General features: G+C 60.8%; 1 protein-coding gene across 1 annotated transcript; it reads right to left on the minus strand.

Moving 5' to 3' along the window:
- Positions 1-1,260: 1,260 nt before the first annotated feature.
- CS (citrate synthase) lies at positions 1,261-17,995 on the minus strand. The gene is made up of 11 exons (XM_074935699.1): positions 17,890-17,995; positions 7,208-7,258; positions 6,798-6,905; positions 5,853-5,918; positions 5,631-5,767; positions 5,266-5,449; positions 4,227-4,426; positions 3,428-3,557; positions 3,234-3,335; positions 2,910-3,119; positions 1,261-2,534 (listed from the first exon to the last, which is right to left on the minus strand). Exons 1-11 carry the CDS (start codon positions 17,929-17,931, stop codon positions 2,364-2,366), a joined length of 1,401 nt encoding a protein of 466 aa, XP_074791800.1. The 5' UTR covers positions 17,932-17,995; the 3' UTR covers positions 1,261-2,363.
- Between the last annotated feature and the right edge of the window lie 1,867 nt (positions 17,996-19,862).

Raw genomic sequence — 19,862 nt, forward strand, 5'->3', positions numbered from 1 at the left:
GGGGGCAAGGCATGCAGGGAGTGGGGGCTGCTCCTGGGCCCTTCCTGCCCCAGCGCTCAGGCTCTGCCCTCTGAAATGCCGGCCATGGCAGCAGCTGCAGGGCTGACACCTCGCCCTGGCACTGGGGTTGGCTCTTCTGTCATCACCTGGCCCCAGCTCACCCCTGCCCCTGTAGGCACCTTCTGGGAGCATTGTTCCCCCAGTGCCCATCAGGGGCATGGAGCGGGGACTGGGGAACGCACCGGCCCCTGGCAGCGCGGCAGGCCCAGGCCTGGCTGCAGGGCAGGCCCGTGGCTTTCCAGGCCCAGCCCAATGAGAGCTGGGACCGGCTGCTCCTGTTCTGCCCCATGCTGGGCGAGACACGCCTGTTTCACATGGGGAGCCCCGTTCAGCCTGCACAGCTGCCCCGGCACAGCTTCATGTGGGTTGGGGGGGCGGGGGGGTGTGGAAAAGGCGGCTTTGCTTGGACCCTGGGACAAGTCACGACCCCTGGAAGCAGGGAACAGGGGAGTTGTCGGGACCCCCTTAGGGGCTTAGCAGCTGTGGAAAGATGGCTGGGGGCCCCTGGGCAACAGAAGCCCCCCCCTTCCTGCAGGACTGGGGGGTGGCACCAGCTCCCCCCCCCGAGGCACACAATTGGCTGTTGGAACTGGCCGCAAGCTGCCCTGTGGGGCAGGCCGGGAAAGCCTTGGAGTGGAGCAAGGACCTCTGCTCAGGCAGGGGGCAGCTCTGCTAACCCTAGGCTGGGCTGGTGGACGGTCAGTTACATCCTGCCCCCCCCCCCCAGGTTAGCAACCGGCCCTGGCTGTTGGGGGCAGTATTTGAGCTCCTAACTTCCAGGCCCTAATGCCAGGCCCACGCTGTTCTCGGCCAGGGCCAGCTGCCAGGCAAGGTGGCCCACCCAGGCCAGGCGGCCCACCCAGGCCCAGGGCTGCCAGGGGAAGGAGGCTCCCTCCACGCAGCCTTGGGAAGGATAATGGCGCCCTCGTGTGGACATGAGGGACATGGCCCCTGGACCAGCGCTGCTCATTTCCAGAGGCTGCCCCAGCCCCCCTTTCCCTGGGGTTGCAGGTGCGAGGGGGGGCGCGCCGCTCAGGGCCTGGCTGGTGGCATAAGGCACAGAACCACTTGGGGAAATCACACCTAAGCTGAGGATCCTAAGCCCAGGGCCCCTCCCCAGCAGTGGGGCACCCCCCCACCCCGTGGGCAGGCCCAGGCTGCATCCCACCCGCTGGCGCCTCTGACACACCGGGGAAGCAGTTTTGGTAATAAAAACATTTATTTTGCATTTTGTACAGAGCCACCCGCAGGCCGCGCCAGGCCACGGCCGGAGCCCACCCAGTGCCCTGGGGGCGGTTAGGGGACACGAGAATTCACACAAAACACACAGAGAACTGGGGCAGGGGAGGAGTGTATCGCATCCTTCCTCGGGAGAAAGGGCAGGAGCCAGGTTCACTTTTGCACTGCAACTGCTCAAAAGAAGGTGGCTAGCAACACTGCCCCACGGCTACTGATGGCTGCTCAGAAAATCACGTCCTCGCTTGGCCAGGCTAAGCCCCACGGCCCTGGCATGGACGCCACGCAGAGGGAGACCCACTCGCAGACTTTCCCAGGGAAGCCTCTCCCCTGCCCCTCTCTCCCCCTAGGCAGCCGTGGGGCTCACGGGAAGACCTGCCCCCTGCTAGGAGCAAGGAGACAGTCTCAGCCAGCAACGCCAGTGCGGCAGGATCCAACCCCCAGTGTACATCAAGGATGTCCCCGCCCCTTGGAGGAGGAAAAGTCCAGAGATGCCCCAGATGGAGCCTGCAGATTGGGGCCCAAGACTCAAGGTGGTAGGAGGAGGAGGACCAAAGGTAAAGGAAGTGATTCAAGCATTCACATGCCAACCCCACACCCCACAGCTGGCCCTGGGTCAGGGACTAAGCAAGCAGAAGGAAGCTGGTTTGATCTGGGCCTAGGAGCTCGTCTGCGCCACGGACAAGGCAGCGCTCAGTACGGTACAACATGATTGGGAAAGGACCCTCCTCTCCTGGCCGGGGGATAGCGCGGGCTGGCCTAGAAAGCCATGCAGGTCTCCAACCCGTGCCGGGGGTTCCCAGGGGAGCTGCTGGGCTCTGGGTGGATCCGGAGTTTAACAGAGGTGCCGCTAATGGCGGTGGGGGGAGAGGGGATGGGAAGGGGGCTGATTGTTTTAATCTTAAATTTACACCATAAATAACCTGAAACTTACGGTCAGTGCCTCAGAGAAAGGTTTAATTCTAGTGTCTGGCCGAGGCCCTTGGAAGGGAAAAGGGTGTACTGTCTCTTTAAACGGCCCCTGGACAACCGGCAAGCGCGGGCTCCCCCTCCCCCCATCCCTTTCTTTAACCCGATTTGACGCCCACGAGCTGCATGACGCCGTCCGTGCTCATGGACTTGGGTCTCTCCAGCGGGAAGCCGAGCGCCCGGCTCCAGACGAGCTGGGCCAGGACGCCCAGGGCCCGCGAGATGCCGAACAGCACGGTGTAGTACTTCATCTCCTTCATGCCGTAATACTGCAGAGGGGAAGAGGAGCGGAGCAGGGTGTTCAGGCCAGTGCCGAGCAGTCCAGCCTCTGCCCGCAGGGGCAGCCCCAGGGTCTGGGCCTGGGAGATGCTCGGGGGATGTGGTCACTGGGGAGTGATGGCCAGGGGGGCAGGGCTGCCCTCTGAGTGGCTGAGCCCGGCAGGAGCAGAGCTGGTGGCTCCCGGGCGGTCAGAGCCCCAGTGCCAGGCTGTGTCCGGGGAGGAGCAGGAAGTTCAGCCCGGACACCACGCCACGGGGGGCTCAGAGTCTCGACTGCTGAGCCCGGGTCAGAGCGGGGCTCTGGGCGGGGTGCCCAGCCAGACCCGGCTTGGTGGGGAGTCGCAGCCCCCAGGCCAGCGCCTTACCTGGAGCAGCACCCCGCTGTGCGCGTCCACATTGGGCCAGGGGTTCTTGGCCTTGCCCTGCTCCAGGAGCACGTTGGGGACAATCTTGTAGAGCTGTGCCACTAGTTTGAACATGGGGTCCTTGGGGAGGTGCTTGAGGGCGAACTCCCTCTGGCAGGTGTAGCGGGGGTCCGTCTTCCTCAGCACGGCATGGCCATAGCCAGGGACCACCTGCAGCGACAGGAGGGCCTGGGGTGAGCACTGACTGGGGGGGTCCTGACCCACGTTCCCAGTGGGGGCAGCCGCCCAGACTCAGCACTGCTCCCGCAGCCCAGGGGGACTCACCCGGCCGGAGTTCAGCGTGTTCCAGATGAAATCTCGCAGCTTCTCGTCAGACACGTCCGGGCCCAGCTCCTTCTGCAGGTTCGTCAGCCACCCCAGGACCTCCTGCGAGACGCGCCGAGAGAGAGGGCACGGGGGTAAGGCCGGGACCGTGTCCCCCTCTCCCTTTCCCCGCCCCCAGCCGATGCGACCCCTACCTGATTGGCGAGGCCGTGCAGCGGCCCAGCCAGGCCGTTCATGGCTGCGGCAAAAGCGAGGTATGGGTCGGAGAGGGCGCTGCCCACGAGGTGGCTGGTGTGGGCGCTGACGTTCCCGCCCTCGTGATCGCTGCAGAGAGGAGACCGTTAGCAGAGGGCAGCAGCCGACCTACTGCCTGACCCGGGGGGCTGCCAGCCCACCCGGCCCACTGAGCAGCTCCAACTTCCCAACCAGCAGGGGGCAGCAGCGGCCCTAGGACAGTGCAGGTGGCTCCGAGCCATGGTCAGTGGGGATGGCTGCTTCCCTGACCCGGCCCCTTCTGCTCTAAGGGACACCCGTCTCCAGCCCCTGCCTCTCTGTGCCAAGCTGGGCAGAGCCGCTAGCAGGGATGGTGGCTCAGAGGGGCCCAAACTGCCTGGCACAGCCCCTGCGCACCCAGCGCGCTGACACCCTGCCCCCTCCGTGGGGGAGGGATCCCTGGGCCAGAGCTCTGGCCCAGTAGCGGCTGTTCTCGGGGTGGGGGGTTTGCTGTGGGATGGAGAGGCTGGATCCAGCCCCCCTGGAAAGCAGTTGCAGCCTTCAGAGCCCTGCCCCAGTTCCAGCCCTGCCTGCTTGGAGCCTGGTGCATCCGAGCTCTGCCGAGCTGGGCAGGGGCTCCCCTCTGCGTTGTTTGCAGGGCTCTGGAGTTCGGCCTCCTCCTCCCACGCGGGGACGCTCCTGCCTCTCTCCAGGGCGTCCCCACGCAGCATCCGCCGCGCCAGCCTCGCTCCCAGCCGCAGCCCCCCGGACGGGTCTCACCTGTGGATGGTGAGGTAGAGCCGCATGAGCTCGATGAACTGGGGGTCGGTGTAGCCCAGCATGTTGGTGAAGTTATGGGACCAGTCCAGGCTGGGGTCGATGGCCCCGATGCTGCTGCCCTCGCGGTACAGGTTGCGGTAGATCTTGGCGGCGATGCAAGGCAGCTTGGCGATCAGGTCCATGGCGTCCTCGTAGATGAACTGCAGGGACGGGAGAAGGCGGGCTGCTCACTGAGCCCAGCGGCGCAGCGTCCTTGGGCCGTTCACAGCCACGCGTGCTGTCCCGGCTCAGCGCAGGGTTTGCTGTTTGAAGGCTGTCTTGTCCCACCCCAGAGGTGGCTGCGTTTCAGTGACGTGGCAGCCCGTGTCTATAGCTGGGGGTTTAAAATCGCACCTTTGTAAATCCCGACACGTCCCAGTGCTCTGAGCAGGAAATGGAGAGCCAGGCCCCTGACCGCGCCACCCTGGGCGAGCAGATCGCTTCACCCAGCCGTAGGCAGGGGAGGGGAGGTGCCAACCGTGCCAGGTGCAGGGGAAATTGGGTAGTTCGGACGGATGGTAAAGGGCAGGGACAGCTGCTGGAGGGCAGTGAGAAGGAGCAGCCATGGGAATTACAGGGAGTAGGAGACTCACCCACCCAGACAGGCCAGCCAGTACACCGGTACACGGCCAGAGACTCTCGGCTCGGATGCCATGGGGTGGGGGTTGGGCCGAGAGGAAACCAGCTCGGCTGCCTTACAGGGACAAGTGCAGCCGGCCCTGTGCAAACGTCGCTCCATCCTCCAGCCCAGCACTAGCCCCATTGTACAGGTGGGCAAACTAACTCGGGCAAGGCCCCAGAGGGAGTCAGCGGCACAGCCCGCTGTGCCCTGGCCCCAGACCCACCCACGCCACCCCTCGAGCTTCCAGCCACTGGTGTCGGGAGGTTGGCTCTCGCCGGCTGCAGGCCAGACACCACCCTGGGAGCCGCAGCCTGGACGCTCTCTGTGGCCCAAATGTGGGCAGCAGGGAGCCCAGCTGGGCCTGGCCTAGCTCCCTACCTCCCAGTACTTGGCCCGGCTGATGCCCTCGGAGTAGGCCCGGGCGAAGTTGCTCTCGCTGTTGAGGGCCGTGATGGCGGCGCTGAGCTGGGACATGGGGTGCAGGTTGGTGGGGAAGTTGTCCAGCATGGTCACCACGTGGGAGGGCAGAGCCGCCCGCTTGGCCCACTCTTGGGAGACCCAGCTCACCTGCGGGAGGAAACGCGCCACGGGGTTAGCCAGGGATCCGCCGCCTGATGCAGCACAGAGGGGTTGCCGGGCCAGGCCAGGCGTGGCGCAGAGAACAGGCTGCAGCAGCATTGGCGAGGCCACGAGAGTTTGGGGCTTAAATCACGGACCCTAAAGCCACGGCCAGAGCCCCCCACCTCACCTGTTCCGCAGTGGGGATGTCTCCGGTAAGCAGCAGCCAGAAGAGGCCCTCAGGCAGGGGCTCCTCCCCTCCCGGGGCTTTGGGCAGCAGCTTCTGGCACTCGGGGATGCTGTACCCGCGGAAGCGGATGCCCTGGAGAGAAGGATGGAGAAGGGAATCAGTCTCCGAGGACAGGGGGCAGCCTGGGGGGGTGGCGGGGGGGCGGTGAAGGCCTTACCTCATCGGGGTCCAGGACAGAGGTTTCGTATATTAGCCCCTTCATGCCTCTCATCCCGCCGTAGATCTGGAAGGGACAGAGCCAGGAGGCAGTTAGCGGGGTTCAGCGGAGCAATGCTCCCTCTCCCGCAGCCCTGGCAGGGCTGGCGCTAGTGGCCGGAGTTTGCTCCCCGCTGCCGGGGAGCAGAGCAGCCCCTCTCGGCACCAGCGCTGATTTCACCCAGTCGGCTGCCTGAAGCCAGGGCTCTGTTCTCACCTCAGCCCCGCTCCCCTGCTGGCCTGGGCACCGGCCCGGCGGGAGGCTGCTGGCAGAGACGCTGCTGGACAGCTCCCTCTGCTTCACAGGGATCCCAGGGCTGCTCTGAACAGCCTGGCTGGGTCTCCGGCAGCCCCGATGGTTGGAGCTAAACGCCCCAAGCGTCTCCTGCCCGAGCTAAACAGCCCCAGCCACCTCTGCGGTGCCGCCAGACTGTGCCCTATGAACCAGGGGAGGCCTCTGGGCAACCACGGTCCCCATGTCCACACCGTGCCTGGGTAACGTCCCATCTCACGCTGTGCTTGCCAAGGGCAGGGCATCGCGCCTCCATTTCCAGGCACCAAGCGATGGGCAGGAGAGAGTGCCCAGCCCAGAGCAGTGCTTCTGGGCCACTGCGAACCAAGGGGTCTGCCACACTGCTTCGAAGCAGCAGCGGCTGGCCGCTGCCAGGGCGGAGCACCAGATTACACACCCCAGGGGGCCCATCCAGGAAGAAAGGGAGCCTGCGGAACTGACCCAGCGAGGTAGGGAGGGGGCGACGCCGGGCGAGGCTGGCAGCCTGACGCATAGGTCACTCCCTTGATGGGGAGCGAGATCCAGGAGGTGCCCACACCGCCCAGCGCCAGCCCCAACTGAGCTGGCACTCCATGAGCCATCCCGCCAGCGCCGGCCTGTGCCAGCCACACTCACCATCTCCACAGTGACTTGCCCGATGACCGTGTTGCCGTATTGTTGCCTGAAGCTCTTGATTCTTGACTGCTCCTTGGGAACCAAGGTGGAAAGGACGTCCTTCAGGTTCTGGCGGTTGGGGGGAGAAGCAAGAGAGCTGGTGAGGGCAGCGCTACGCCATGGCGGAGCTGAGCATCGCTAACCCTGGCACCTCGGAGCCAGCTAGGATCTCTGGTTTGTGTTGCACATAAATCCCGCCAAAGGAGGCCAGACAGCGACCTGTAAGCGACGGGATTTGAACTGCGGCTCTGGGATGGTTTCCCTCTGGGGCGAGGATGTGAGCAGCGCTGGAGCCGCTGAACTGGAGAAGCCAAGGACAGTTCTCCCCAGACGTGCACCCCCCGAGGCGAGAGGCAGAGGTCTCTACTTACCGTGGAAGTAGAGCTGGCGTGTCGGGCAGCGAAGAATATACATGGTGCATTCTGCAGAGAGAGAGAGAGAGAGAGAGAGAGAGGCAGGCCTCTTATGCGTTAGCCTGGCAGTGACATGGAGCGTCAGACCCACAGCCTACGTAAGCGTTGCGCCAGGCAGGTCAATATCACCTGGCTGACACCAGCAGGGAAACAATCATACCAGGGTGTCCTCATGGCTCCCCCCCCCAATATTTCCCTCTGCACTCTCTGCTGCAAGCAGGAGAATCAGACAGCTCAGCTCTGAGCAGGTCACTGATTGGGAGCCAAGGAAGAGCCGGAGTCAGAGTGGGAATGTGGAAGCAGAGCTCCAGTTCAGGGAGTTACTGGAGCCAGAGCAGTTTGTCCAGGAGGCGGGTGCACCGGGCACAGAAAACACATTTAAATTCCACCGCCTCCTCTCTGGGTCAGCGACGCCAGGCCAGGAGGAAACGGGGCATTTCGTTTTGCTTTGTACGGATCACACACCAGGAAAGCCGCTTCCACCTCTCACTCCATCTGGAGCGAGTGAATGAATCCACCACGCTCCCGTTACGGGCATGCCCTCACCACACCCCCAGGAGTGCGTCAGCAGCATCCGCACAATGCTTGGCAAGAGCTGGCAGGGGAGGGAGCGGGATCATTGCTGTCAGTTACAGCTGCACTCCCTCAGGTCCCTGAGAGAGCAGCATGAGTCACTCCTGGCTTGGCGTAGGCGTGGGTGGGGGGAGGGCACCACACGGGTTCAGAACCAGCCAATCCTGCTGGGTGAGCAGCCCTGAATACCTGCAGGCTGCATCCGGAGCAGGGAGAGAGAGACCGGCTGGGCCCTTCAACACTGCAGGGTAACAGCTGAGCACCAGAGATCAGGGCTGCCCATTGCCCGTGTAGGGACCAGTTAGCAGAACATCGCCTGGGTTTAGTAAAATGCAGACACATGCTTATGGAGAAAAATTAAAATCTTTCCGGAAGCTGCCGTTTACCCTCGGAGCACATCACTCAGGGACTGAAATGCTGCCTTTAAATGACACAAAGTGGCCCCCAACACAAGGCTAGTTACTTTCAGGAGCTGGCTAATGAGATGCAGGTTCCTTCACTTATTCTAGCACACTGAGTCACTAGTAACGCCCCTCACGTCGGGGGGGGGGGGGGGAAGAGAAAGGGGCAGTTTTCAGCCACTTTCCTAAGCAGATTCTTGCTGAGCCAGGAATTGGGGACCGAGTGGGGCTCAGTCACAGTTAATGGGTATCTCCCACTGTACATGATGGAGGAACATGCCTAGCCATGGACGCAACCCAGTTGTGCCTTCCACGCGCCTGCCGTACTTGGTACGAAGCTGTGCAGACCCAGCCACGGGGCTATACAGCCATGGGTTTGTGCTGCAGCTATGGGGAGAGCATGCCTGGGGAAGGAGGAGCCCTTTTCTCTGGGATCCCCCCCACAGCAGGCTTTCCAGAAGTGACTTGCAGTTTGAAGGCATGAAGGCAGAGACCCGCTGACAGAAAGTCAATCAGGGCCTTTGTTCCACTCAATTCAGAGGGTTGGTTCTTAGACCCAGCTGAGCTGGAGAATGCAGCTCTCCTCCCAGAAGGGCCAGGCCGCTTTCACTGACAAAACGTTCACTTCACACTCATCCGGGAAGCGCTAAGCAGACAGGTTTGCTGCTTGCTCCCATGAGCCTGGGGCTGCTGCTGGAGTCAGAGTTCTTGTTGCAAATCCAGAACTTCAGTGCAGCACCCACACAAGCAAGAGCGTTTCGAGTTGGCCAGGCAATGCCAAAATCCTGGCACAAGCTTTGTTCTCGGCGCAAGCGGCTGGGAAAAAAACAAAAAACAAACCCTGCTTATTTGTTCTGTACACAGTGGGCTAGTTTGGGATGCTGCTCAGGACGGCTTCTGCTGTTCCCTCCTTCAATGGCTTGGAACATCCTCAAGCAGCGCAAGGAAAGCCGCCAGGAACAGCTAGTCAGGGAATCTGTTTAGCTGCAGGGAACAGTGGAATAATCCCAGCTATGCAAACATCTCAACATGCATGTCGCACCGTGTGTGTGAACGGGGGTCCAAGGGTTTTAGAAAGCGACACTGGGATAACATCAGCAGCCACTTAGATCTGGTCTACGCTACAGACCTGTATCAGTGTAACTTCGTCACTCAGGGGTGGGGATCCACACCCCGAGCAATGTCACTAGACCGACGTACCCCCCGCCCCGTGTAGCCAGCACTAGGTCGGCAGGAGAGCTTCTCCCATTGCCATAGCTACCGAGCCCTCGCCTGTCGGCGTAGAGTGTCTACAGCTGCGCCGATGCAGCGTTTTAGTGTAGACTTGCCCTAAGAGGGAGCCACTTCTGGGGTGGAAAACAGCAGCTGGGTCACAGCGCACAGGAACTTTCACACAGCGGTGAGAGTAACAATATGGAAAACTGGAACCACCTGGGATCCAGGGAGGTGGAAGGTAAATTCCAAGGAGGAGCCGGGTCGGAGTCATCGATTCCAAGACCAGAAGGGACCACGGATCGCGAGCTCCTGCCCCACAGTAACTCCTAGGGCAGAGCTTTTAGAAGCTCCAGTCTTGTTGCCTGGACTCAACGCTCCTGCTCTGGTGCGGAGCGTCCAGGGACGGCTTCTGAGCCCAGGAAGCCAGGCCTCATAGCTGGCCTGCACGGGAGAAGTGGCATTTTCCCCGCTTAACTAGTCTAGCATGTTTTCCCTTGTAGCCAGCCCAGCACTTCCTGCATGTGAAAGAGACTGCCCTGGGCCGGTGAGTGCCCCTTAGGGAGTCACACATTCTGTGGACGTCTCCCAGCCCAAGCATTAACCTCTCCCAGCCCCAGACCGAGCACTGGGAGATGCTTTGCAACATGGGGGACAGACAAATCAGCCATTCCCGAAACAAGTTCAGAGCAGCAGGCAGGGGCTTATGCTGACCGTTCAGAACAGATGGGACCAAGGTTTGTCCTCTCCAAGGCAAGAGAGGGTGGGAACCTGCCTCAGGAGCTTATCTGCTCCTACGTCCAAGAGAACACCAGGGAAGATAAGCAGCGCTTTGGGACACTTCCAGAGACCCCATGCTAAAGCAGATATTGAGACCATGTGGTGGGTCAAGTCACCCTAGGCTCTAGGCCAGCGGTTCCCAAAACGTGGGTCAGGACCCCAAAGCAGGTCACGACTGCATTATAATGGGGTCACCAGGGGCAGCATTAGACTTGCTGGGGCCCAGGGCTGAAGCCAAAGCCCGAGGGCCCCCCCCATGTCATGTAGTGATGTTTGCTGTCCGAAGGGGGTCGTGGTGCACTGAAGTTTGAGTACCACTGCTCTAGGCGGGGAGAGGTACAGAGAGTCTAGCCTCCGCTGGGCTGTAAATGGAGAGGGAGGATGGAAGCTGCAAGTTTCACTCTGTGCCCGTCTCCTCTCCCCACTGCAGACAGGTTAGGCCTGGCCTAACATGCTGCTTTTCCACCAGGGTAGGTCTGTCAGTACAACCCAAGTGGTGGTGGGGGGAGGGGGCAACCGGTATCGCTTATTTCCTTCTGCGCCAATCTAACTGCACCCACACTGCGGGGAGACCAAGAAGCAAACCTCAGCTTGGACGGAGGCAGCTCTTAACTCGGCTGCCCAAAGGAGGAATCACTTTCAGCCAGTTAGTATCTAGAAACCCAGGACTCAATATCCAGCCGCTGTCAGTGCGGACCAGAAGGGTCTGACGCCAGACTACTGCGAGTTGCCAGGAGGGACACAACACTGAGACGTGGCAGTGTTCCCACCGGGCTGCTCCGATCTACTGGTGAACAGGAGAACTCAGGTGGAATAACTTCGCCTGGTTTCCTCTTGGAATGGGAGCAGCTGGTCCCAGATCAGATGCCCAAGTTCAGGGAGGTTGTTCTGCGCAAACCGAAAATGCTTTCAAACCAGTGGCGTGGGTCCCAGAACAGGCCGCAAAGGGTGTATGGAAGCAGCAAACATCCTGCCCCGGACCCGGAGGCACTCTGACCTATGCACAAGGGAGCCGGTGCGGGTTATATTTGCAGACAGCGGGTGGATAGAAGCAGCCGTGACCCAGATATTCCCTTCGCTATGGGAAGCAATCCCCAACTTCTCTCCTTGACGACGTTCGTAGCAACACCATCCTCACGTCTAACCTTACAACAGCCGTCGAGTGCGCTCTCTCTCCTTACAGACGGGGTGACTGACGCAGAGGTGACGCGGCAGTGTGGGGAACAGAGCCTGGAGTCTGGCTCCTAGCCCGGAGCTCAACCTCTTATGCAAACAGGTGCTTTTATTTAAAGGATCGAGGCTCTGCGCTGGTCTAGCTCAGCCTGAAAGGCGACCCACTGAAACACACCAAGAGGCTGGAACTGACAAGCTTTGCAGGGGGTCACAAAGCCAGGAGACTGGACGCATCTGCAGGCTACGCTAGTCGCCCCTTTGTGCCGTGCTGCTCGGGGCCTCTTGGGTTTACATCTCGTTCAGTCCCAGCAGCAAGACCAACCCCGGCTGTGCTCCATGCTAAGGAGTGGATGGTTCCACCGGCAGCCCCAGGGAACTCCAGATACTGTCCCTCACACCCAGCCTACGCTTGGCCTTGCAAAACAGCCCAACAGACACGACCCCAGCTCAGCACGAACGCAAGCGTGTTTAGCCTTGGGAGAGGGCTGCCATCCGGCCCTGTCAACAATGGCGGGGCAAGAGGTCCGGAGGGCCCTGCAATCTCACCTGAGGATCAAACGCAAACAGCCAGAGAGGGGGCAGCCGCCGGCTTCCCTCCATCCAGTGTTGTGCAGTTGTTGGTGAACACTGGGACAAAGAGCCACGTCCCAGTCTGAGCCCAGCCCTCCCTGCTAGCCCGGAACAGGTCCCCTTCAGTGATTCACCCGCCAGGCATAGTGCAAAGTCTTGCACTGCAGATACACCACAGGCCACGCCAGTGTCAAGCACAATGTTAGCCTGGAGACAGCTTCCTCCTTGGGTGTCTCCTCCAGCAAGAAAGCGGGAGGGTGACCCTTGGGCTCAAGCCACCGGAGTGGGGGGCACACCACATTGGCACAGCTAGTTTTAAACAGCTTGCAGCTAGCTCCATCCCGGGGCTCTCAGGATTGGGGGTGGGGGGTAATATCCACCCACATCACAGCCAGGAAGGGCCTGGTCTGAAGTCACATTTCCAGTCAGGGCAGAGCAGGGAATAGAAGCTTGGCTCTGACTCAATGCCCTGCTTTAGCAATTAGACAAAGCTGCCTCCTACCCTGGGTCAGCTGCTGCCGTTGGCCCAGCTACTCAGCCATGCTGCAGTTTGATGGGACAGACCTGTGTCCCCACGTGCTGTGACTCGGTCCCCCCCACACCAGACAGTGGATTCTGTGACACACACAAGGTCCCTGAGGGACGGCGCTGGCAGAGCTATAAAAAGTGACTCATTTTTCCCCCTGCTCGGTCCTGCTGGCTGGGAAGATTCGGCAGTTTCAGAGCCCTGCTGCAAAGGCTGTGTGAGCTGAGCAGATGGCACAAAGCGATAGACCCACAAAACCCAGATTGAACTAGGAATGAAACTCCGTTCTCGCCATCAACCACAGCAGCTAATAGCACTGAGCTTTGCACTGGTTTCCTAGTTCTCTTTCCAACCAGCTGAGCAGCACAAGAAGCCGAAAGAGTCACAGATGTCTCTCATTATGGGGGAGCCAGAATTAGCCGAATAGGAACGTGTTCTGGGCCAACTCCCCCACGCCCAGCATCCCCCCCACGCCCAGCATCCCCCCCACGCCCAGCATCCCCCCCACGCCCAGCATCCCCCCCACGCCCAGCATCCCCCCCACGCCCAGCATCCCCCCCACGCCCAGCATCCCCCCCACGCCCAGCATCCCCCCCACGCCCAAAGGCCTCCACCCAGAGGCTGCTTCATTGCAAAGACTTAGCCCCGCGGCACGACGCACTCCAACTGACCTCCTTTGTGGGGAGTCGCTTCCGAGATGCCAAGACCTGAATGGACCAGCTCACTCCTCGCTCCTCCCCAGGATGGGCACAGGGGATGACACACCTGGAGCAAGCAGCAGCTGCAGGGCTGAGCATTGTATGGAGCAATCCATCAGCGCAGCAGGGCAACGAAAGGACAGGGCAGCAGCCGTCACCGTCCGAGGAGTTAAGCAGGGAAATCCAGGGCAGTGGTAAAACAAGCAAGTCCGCAGCCTGTTTTGCTCAGTCCACCCTGCAAGGGGCAGGTTCCCAGAGGAACGGGTAGAGGAGCAGGAGGGGAAACCCGTTTCCAACCCTCTCCAATTAAGGGATTTATCGTTATTCAGGGTTTCAGACAGTTCCAGAGCAGCACAGTGCTTCACAGATTAAAGCGACAGAGTTGGGAACAGAATTCAGGTTTCCAGACTCCTAGTCTGGTGCCCTACCCACTAGCCCAGGCTGTTTCTCGGACATCAGTCAAATCCACACAACAAGAACCACGTTGCAGGTGGATCTCAGAAGCTCTGATAGCGTCACTGGACGGGGAGATAGTGCAGGCGTAGAAGGCCGCAAGGGACAGAATGGGGTGTGTGAAATGGGACCACTTGCGGCCTACAGAGGAGTCTTTTCAGGCCCAGGGCGTGGCTCGCTAAGAGGATTAAAGTGATCACATCAGCAGGAAACACTCAGGGCTGTTACGGTTACCACTGATAATTAGTTTCTGGTTCCAGTTAAAAGGCAAAAGAGGAATTGTAAGTATATCTGAGCTCAGTCCCCTTCCGTGTGAATCCTGACAGTACAATAGGACAGTTAGAACAGAGCCTGCTCCCCCAACAAGGATAGGAGACGGACATCTCCTAGGGCCACAGGAGCGTTCTTTGTACGCCCACCTCGCACGTAGCCTGGCCACGCGTTGATAGTCTGCATATGGCAGGGCAAGCCACATAGTTTAGAGCGAGGGGACTAGGAGCCGGCACTCCTGGGTTCCATCCCAAGCTCTGCTGGGAATCCCAAGGTCAAATTCCATAAGGCAGCATGGCAGACAGTGTCAGTTCACAGCTGGAACCCGCGACCCAACAGCTGCAGACAGCCCTCCGGCAGGGCACCGCCTTCCTAATGCAGGGCGCACGTCTTCTGCCAAGGCCATGGAGCTTTAGGTCCAAACCTCTTTGCAGAGCCCTGCTGGACTCCTGCGACCTCCAATCCCTTAGAGTCTGACCCCACATCATTACCCTAGTCCAGACCCCCAGGAAGGATCATTGCGCTGTTGGCTATGGCTTCATTTTCACCCCCTTTCCTTGTACAGATGTTTAAGGTGTCAGAGGCTGCCTTTGAATTTGAGTCCCTGGACTGGTAACTCTGAATTACTTGTTGGAAACACCGCTCTCCTCTTCCAGAGCCTGACCTTTAGCCCAACACTCCCAGTCCAATGGAAGATCACAAGGCTAAAGCAGCCAAGCCTGCCAAGTGTCACTTTAACCTTTTCCTGGTGACGGAACCCCACTATTGCAATTCCAAGGGAGGAATGATTGGTGGAGAGGTGGCAACATCAGATTACAGTCAGAAGGCCCACAGGGGAGTTTGACTGTGCATAATTCAGTGGGTAGAGATCTCACACACACCACAGGCTAGCTGGCAAGGTTTTTAGCTTTCCGAGCTTCAGTTTGACTCCAGCCCAGTCCTCTTATTCATCCCCTCCTACGCTCCCCCTCAAGCGTCTCATCCCTCCTCCCAATGGACTTCCACATTGCCAGGCCGCATGAGGACCAGCCACGACAATGCACGCTCCGACCCAAGGAGCTCACAGGTGGAGAGGTCGAGCCCAGTTCCCAGTTGTGCAGCCCTGGGTGCTAAATAGTGCTGTTATCTCACCGCTTTCCAGCTCCTCGGGTGACTGCCACAGAGGGACCTGGCACGCTCCGGAGAACATTCCCCAGGGAAGGTTAGGGTGATCTATTTGTAGTGCTGAGAGGCCCGTTGGCTCTTACAGCACAATCTAGACAGATATGGGTGGGAAGGGGAAAAAAGCCAAGGCACTGAAAGGGGAAGTGACTTGCTCAAGGTCACACAGCAAGTCAGTGGCAAAGCCAGGGCCCGTGGCTCCCACCCCAGCGTCCTATTCACTGGGCGAAACTGCAACTCCTGAGTACAAACCTGCCCCAGAGGTTAATTTCCAGGAATTATGTAACTATTCAAGGACTTGCCTAAGTGGGGAAGGAGCGCGGGGAGGGTAAAGCCACAAAGCTGTGTTAGCAAAGCAGAGCAAATTCAGACCCAGGAGGTGCTGGGCAGGTGTCTCAGGCCTACAAGTGTTTAGTTGCTCAAGAACAGGTGAGGTTTTTACAACGGGGGTCATAGCTCAGTGGTTTGGGCATTGGCCTGCTAAACCCAGGGTTGTGAGTTCAATCCTTGAGGGGGCCATTTAGGGATCTGGGGCAAAAATTGGGGACTGATCCTGCTTTGAGCAGCATGTTGGACTAGATAACCTCCTGAGGTCCCTTCCAACCCTGATATTCTACGATTCTATGAACAGTTACTCAACTGCAGACCTGTTTTTTTATCTCCCCCTCCCACATTCTGTTTGGCATTTAAAAGCCGCCAGCTCCTAATCAGGCCATACAGGAGCTGTCCGCACAGAACACAAGCTAATGAGGAATGAGATCCTGAGCCATTTCTGCTGGTGCCTGACGTTGTGGGATACGCACAACTGGTCGCTAGCAAATCTCATCCAAGTTCTTGCTTTCCTCACCTGTGAGGTCTCAGTAGGCCAGGGCAGCCAAAGTATCCCAGGCTTCTACACTGCGGCCTCCTCCATCTTTGAGAGAGAGCCCAAAACTATGGCTCCCAGCATGCAATGCAGCCAGGCCACTTGGATCAAGATGGAGCACTGCAGGCCTGGGCCTTCCTTCCAGAGGTCACACCTCTGTATTAAAGACAGGCAGCTGCAATGGGTGACTGTCAGGGAGGGCGGAGAATCTCCTGGCATGATGTTAATGTGGCCCTCAGATGGGCAAAATCCGGGCACCTGTAGACAGAAACTATGAACATACGCCACATCTTAAACAGCTGGATACAACTGCTGCTTCCAGCGTTTTTCCAGTCACATCCCCACCCCGATCACGCTTGATATTCTGTTCTCATGCTCAGCATTCAGGTATTACATTAAGTCACCCGACACAGACGTAACAGAATTAGCGGCGAGGAAGGTGCAATTACTCCCAAGGAGTGCAGGGACACCCCTGTACATTAACAAAGGCGGTATTTCCCCCTCCTTTTGCAACCAACTGAAAGCAAGACCCAAGGAGAGACAGGATTAGAAGAATAAAGCCGAAGGGTTTACCCCGGTCACCGTAAGCTTGGCTCATTTGGCTTTTGTTTCAAAAGCTGAAGAATGTGCTAATTTTAGCCTTCTAGGACTGGTCGCTCTGCTTCCTCTGCTCACTTGCCTGGCTGTGCAGACGAAACTTCCGATCCCACCCCCCCGCAGCAGCCAGGCCCCAAGCAGCTCCCCGCTTGGCATTTTTGATCCTCAGCGATTAAACACCGCGAAGGAGCCAAGCAGAACACCCTCGGAAACGCTGGGAGCAAGTCAAACTAATCCAAACATAAAAAAGTGTTACTCAATAAGCTGCTCAAGTGGATTGTGATGAAACTCAACTGGCTGGGAGTCCAAGTCACACTGGCTGAATTTGACCTGAAGAAGGGCTCCGTGCGGCTCAGAAGCTGGTCTCTCTCACCAACAGAAGTTGGTCCAATAACAGATACTGCCTCACCCCCCTTGCCCCTCTCCCGTCAGAGAGCCTTCCTCCCGCTCCGCTACCGCGAGCAATGATCCGCTTCTGCGGAGCCCAAGGAACCCCAGCACACGACCAGGCCCGCAGAAGACGGCGGCTGAGCGTTTGTGCCTTCGTTCGGCTCACAGGGAACGCTGCGGGTACCATTTAGCACCTCTTCCGGGCGCCCCACCGAATGCGGTGCGAGAAACGGAACTTTTCCAACAGGGCCAGGTCGCTCAGCAGTTACCGGGCCCGTGGAGATCGGCTTCCCCCCACGGACCCTACACCCCGCTGGGGCCGACCGGGCTGCACGGAGCTAGTGTGACCAGATGTCCCGCTTTTGGGGGGCTTTTTTCTTATATAGGCACCTATTACCCCCACCCCCGTCCCGACTTTTTACATGTGCGGTCACCCTGCGGCCCCTTGGAAAGCCCAGCCTAGCCCCTAAGGTCCCCGACCCCGAACTCCCAGTCAGCCCTTCGGCCTCAGTGGCGCTGGGCCGGCGGGGGGGGGCGCAGAGCCCGTTGGCACGGCCAGTGCCCGGTCCCGGGGAGGCACAGAGCTTGGGGGGGGGGGGCTCCATGGCCCTTTACACCCCTCAAAGCCCGGAGCAGGGAGGGGAGAGCTCAGCCCTTCGGGGGGGGGGGGCCCCCCCAGCCGGCTCCCCAGAGATGGGGCAGCAGAGCGGCCATGCGGTGTGTGCAGGGCCCCCCCTCACCGACACACCCCAGGGGGGAGGGGTGCGTGGCTGCAGCCGGGGGGGGGGAAATCACCCACAAACCCCGTGGGGGGGGGCGGCTTGGAGCATGGCTGAGCCCCCCCCCCCATGCACGCGGGGGCCCCTGGGAACTCAGGGCGCGGCCCAACCTTTTCCAGGGGGGCGCCCCCCGCCCGAAGGCCCGTCACAGCCCCCCCCCCAGGTCACGGCCCCCCCCGGGCGCGAGCCCACCTTGGCGCCCAGCAGGCGCGCGGCCGCCCGCAGTAAGGTCATGGCGAGCGGAGCCGGGGTCCGGGCGCGGCGGGGAGCCGGGTGCTGCAGCCGCCGGGCGCGGGGGGCCTGGGCCGGCGGGGACCAAGGTTGAAGAAGGAGGCCGAGGAGGGAGCGGCGCCCACGGGGTGGGGGGGGGGGAGGAGGAGGAGGAGGGGTCCTCGCGAGCGCGACAGCGAGTGGGGGGGGAGCGGGAGCGGAACGCGCTGGCGGCTACGGCGCCCCTCCCCGGCGGGGAGGTCATTAGCATAGCCACGCCCCCGCGCGGCCGCGCCGCGCTCGGCTATTGGGCGGGGTGGCGAGACGGGCGGGGCCTTCACGGGGGTGGGCGGGGGGAGGGGACTGGGTATAGGTGGCCAAAGCAAATGCCTGAAAACTCAGTGTAACCCAATGGGACTTGCCCCCTCCCCTCCCCCACCCGGGCTGGGCTGGAGGCTGGAAGGGGCAACGTATATTCAGTTCAGCCCGGAATGGGCCGAGTCCTACGGCCTGGCCGTGGGGCGGCCAACGGCACGGCGTGGCCTTGGAGCCTGGCCGTGGGGCGGCCAATGGCACGGCGTGGCCTCGGAGCCTGGCCACGGGGAGGCCAACGGCACGGCGTGGCCTCAGAGCCTGGCCACGGGGAGGCCAACGGCACGGCGTGGCCTTGCACCCTGGCTGTGGGGCGGCCAACGGCACGGCGTGGCCTTGGAGCCTGGCCACGGGGCGGCCAACGGCACGGCGTGGCCTTGCACCCTGGCTGTGGGGCGGCCAACGGCACGGCGTGGCCTTGGAGCCTGGCCACGGGGTGGCCAACGGCACGGCGTGGCCTTGGAGCCTGGCCACGGGGAGGCCAACGGCACGGCGTGGCCTTGGAGCCTGGCCGTGGGGCGACCAACGGCACGGCGTGGCCTCGGAGCCTGGCCACAGGGAGGCCAACAGCATGGCGTGGCCTTGCACCCTGGCCATGGGGCGGCCAATGGCACAGCGTGGCCTTGGAGCCTGGCCACGGGGAGGCCAACAGCACGGCGTGGCCTTGGAGCCTGGCCGTGGGGCGGCCAACGGCACGGCGTGGCCTTGGAGCCTGGCCGTGGGGCGGCCAACGGCACGGCGTGGCCTTGGAGCCTGGCCGTGGGGCGGCCAACGGCACGGCGTGGCCTTGGAGCCTGGTCACGGGGCGGCCAACGGCACGGTGTGGCCTTGGAGCCTGGCCGTGGGGCGACCAACGGCACGGCGTGGCTTCGGGGCCTTTCCGTGGGGCGGCCAACGGCACGGCGTGGCCTCGGAGCCTGGCCGCGTCTCAGTGAATGACATGGCATCGCCTCAGGGCATCACGACATCAAGACGAAGTATCAAGGTGGAGCCTCAGAGCCTCGCTGTGGCCCGGCAGATGACACGGTGTCGCCTCAGAGCCTCGCTGTGGCACGGCGAATGACACAACGTCCTCTCGGAGCCTCACTGTGGCGCGGAGATGCACAATGGCATCATGTGAGGATATGGTGACAAAGCATTATGGGAGACACAGCGAGATACCAGGGGGCAGCACCTGCGGATATCACTCGATCGTGGTGCTGAAATGCCTGTCGTGTCAAAATGCAAGATGTGTCACATGATGTCCTTGCGTGGTGATGTCAGCACGCCACGCCTCAACCCCCTCTGACAGGGAATTTCTCACATCATTTGGGGATAATCCCTTTCCTCCTGCGCCTCCCACCAATGCCCTGCAAAACTTGGAGCACACTGATTGAATCAAGGCCAAATCTGGAAAAAAACCAGGACAGGTAACAACACTCCTTACAATGCTGTCTAGAGGCAGTCTCTGAGTAACCTTCAGGTAATGCTCTCCAAGGTGGCCAGTTAATCACTAGCAGCGTGGGAAACAGAATTCACAGCCTTTGTCTCTAAAAATATAGGCCCATATTTGCGGAGCTAAAGTCAGACCTGCACTAGCTCCG

This window comes from Natator depressus, chromosome 20 (genome assembly GCF_965152275.1).
Source record: "Natator depressus isolate rNatDep1 chromosome 20, rNatDep2.hap1, whole genome shotgun sequence".
In the NCBI taxonomy this organism is placed as follows: Eukaryota; Metazoa; Chordata; order Testudines; family Cheloniidae; genus Natator; species Natator depressus.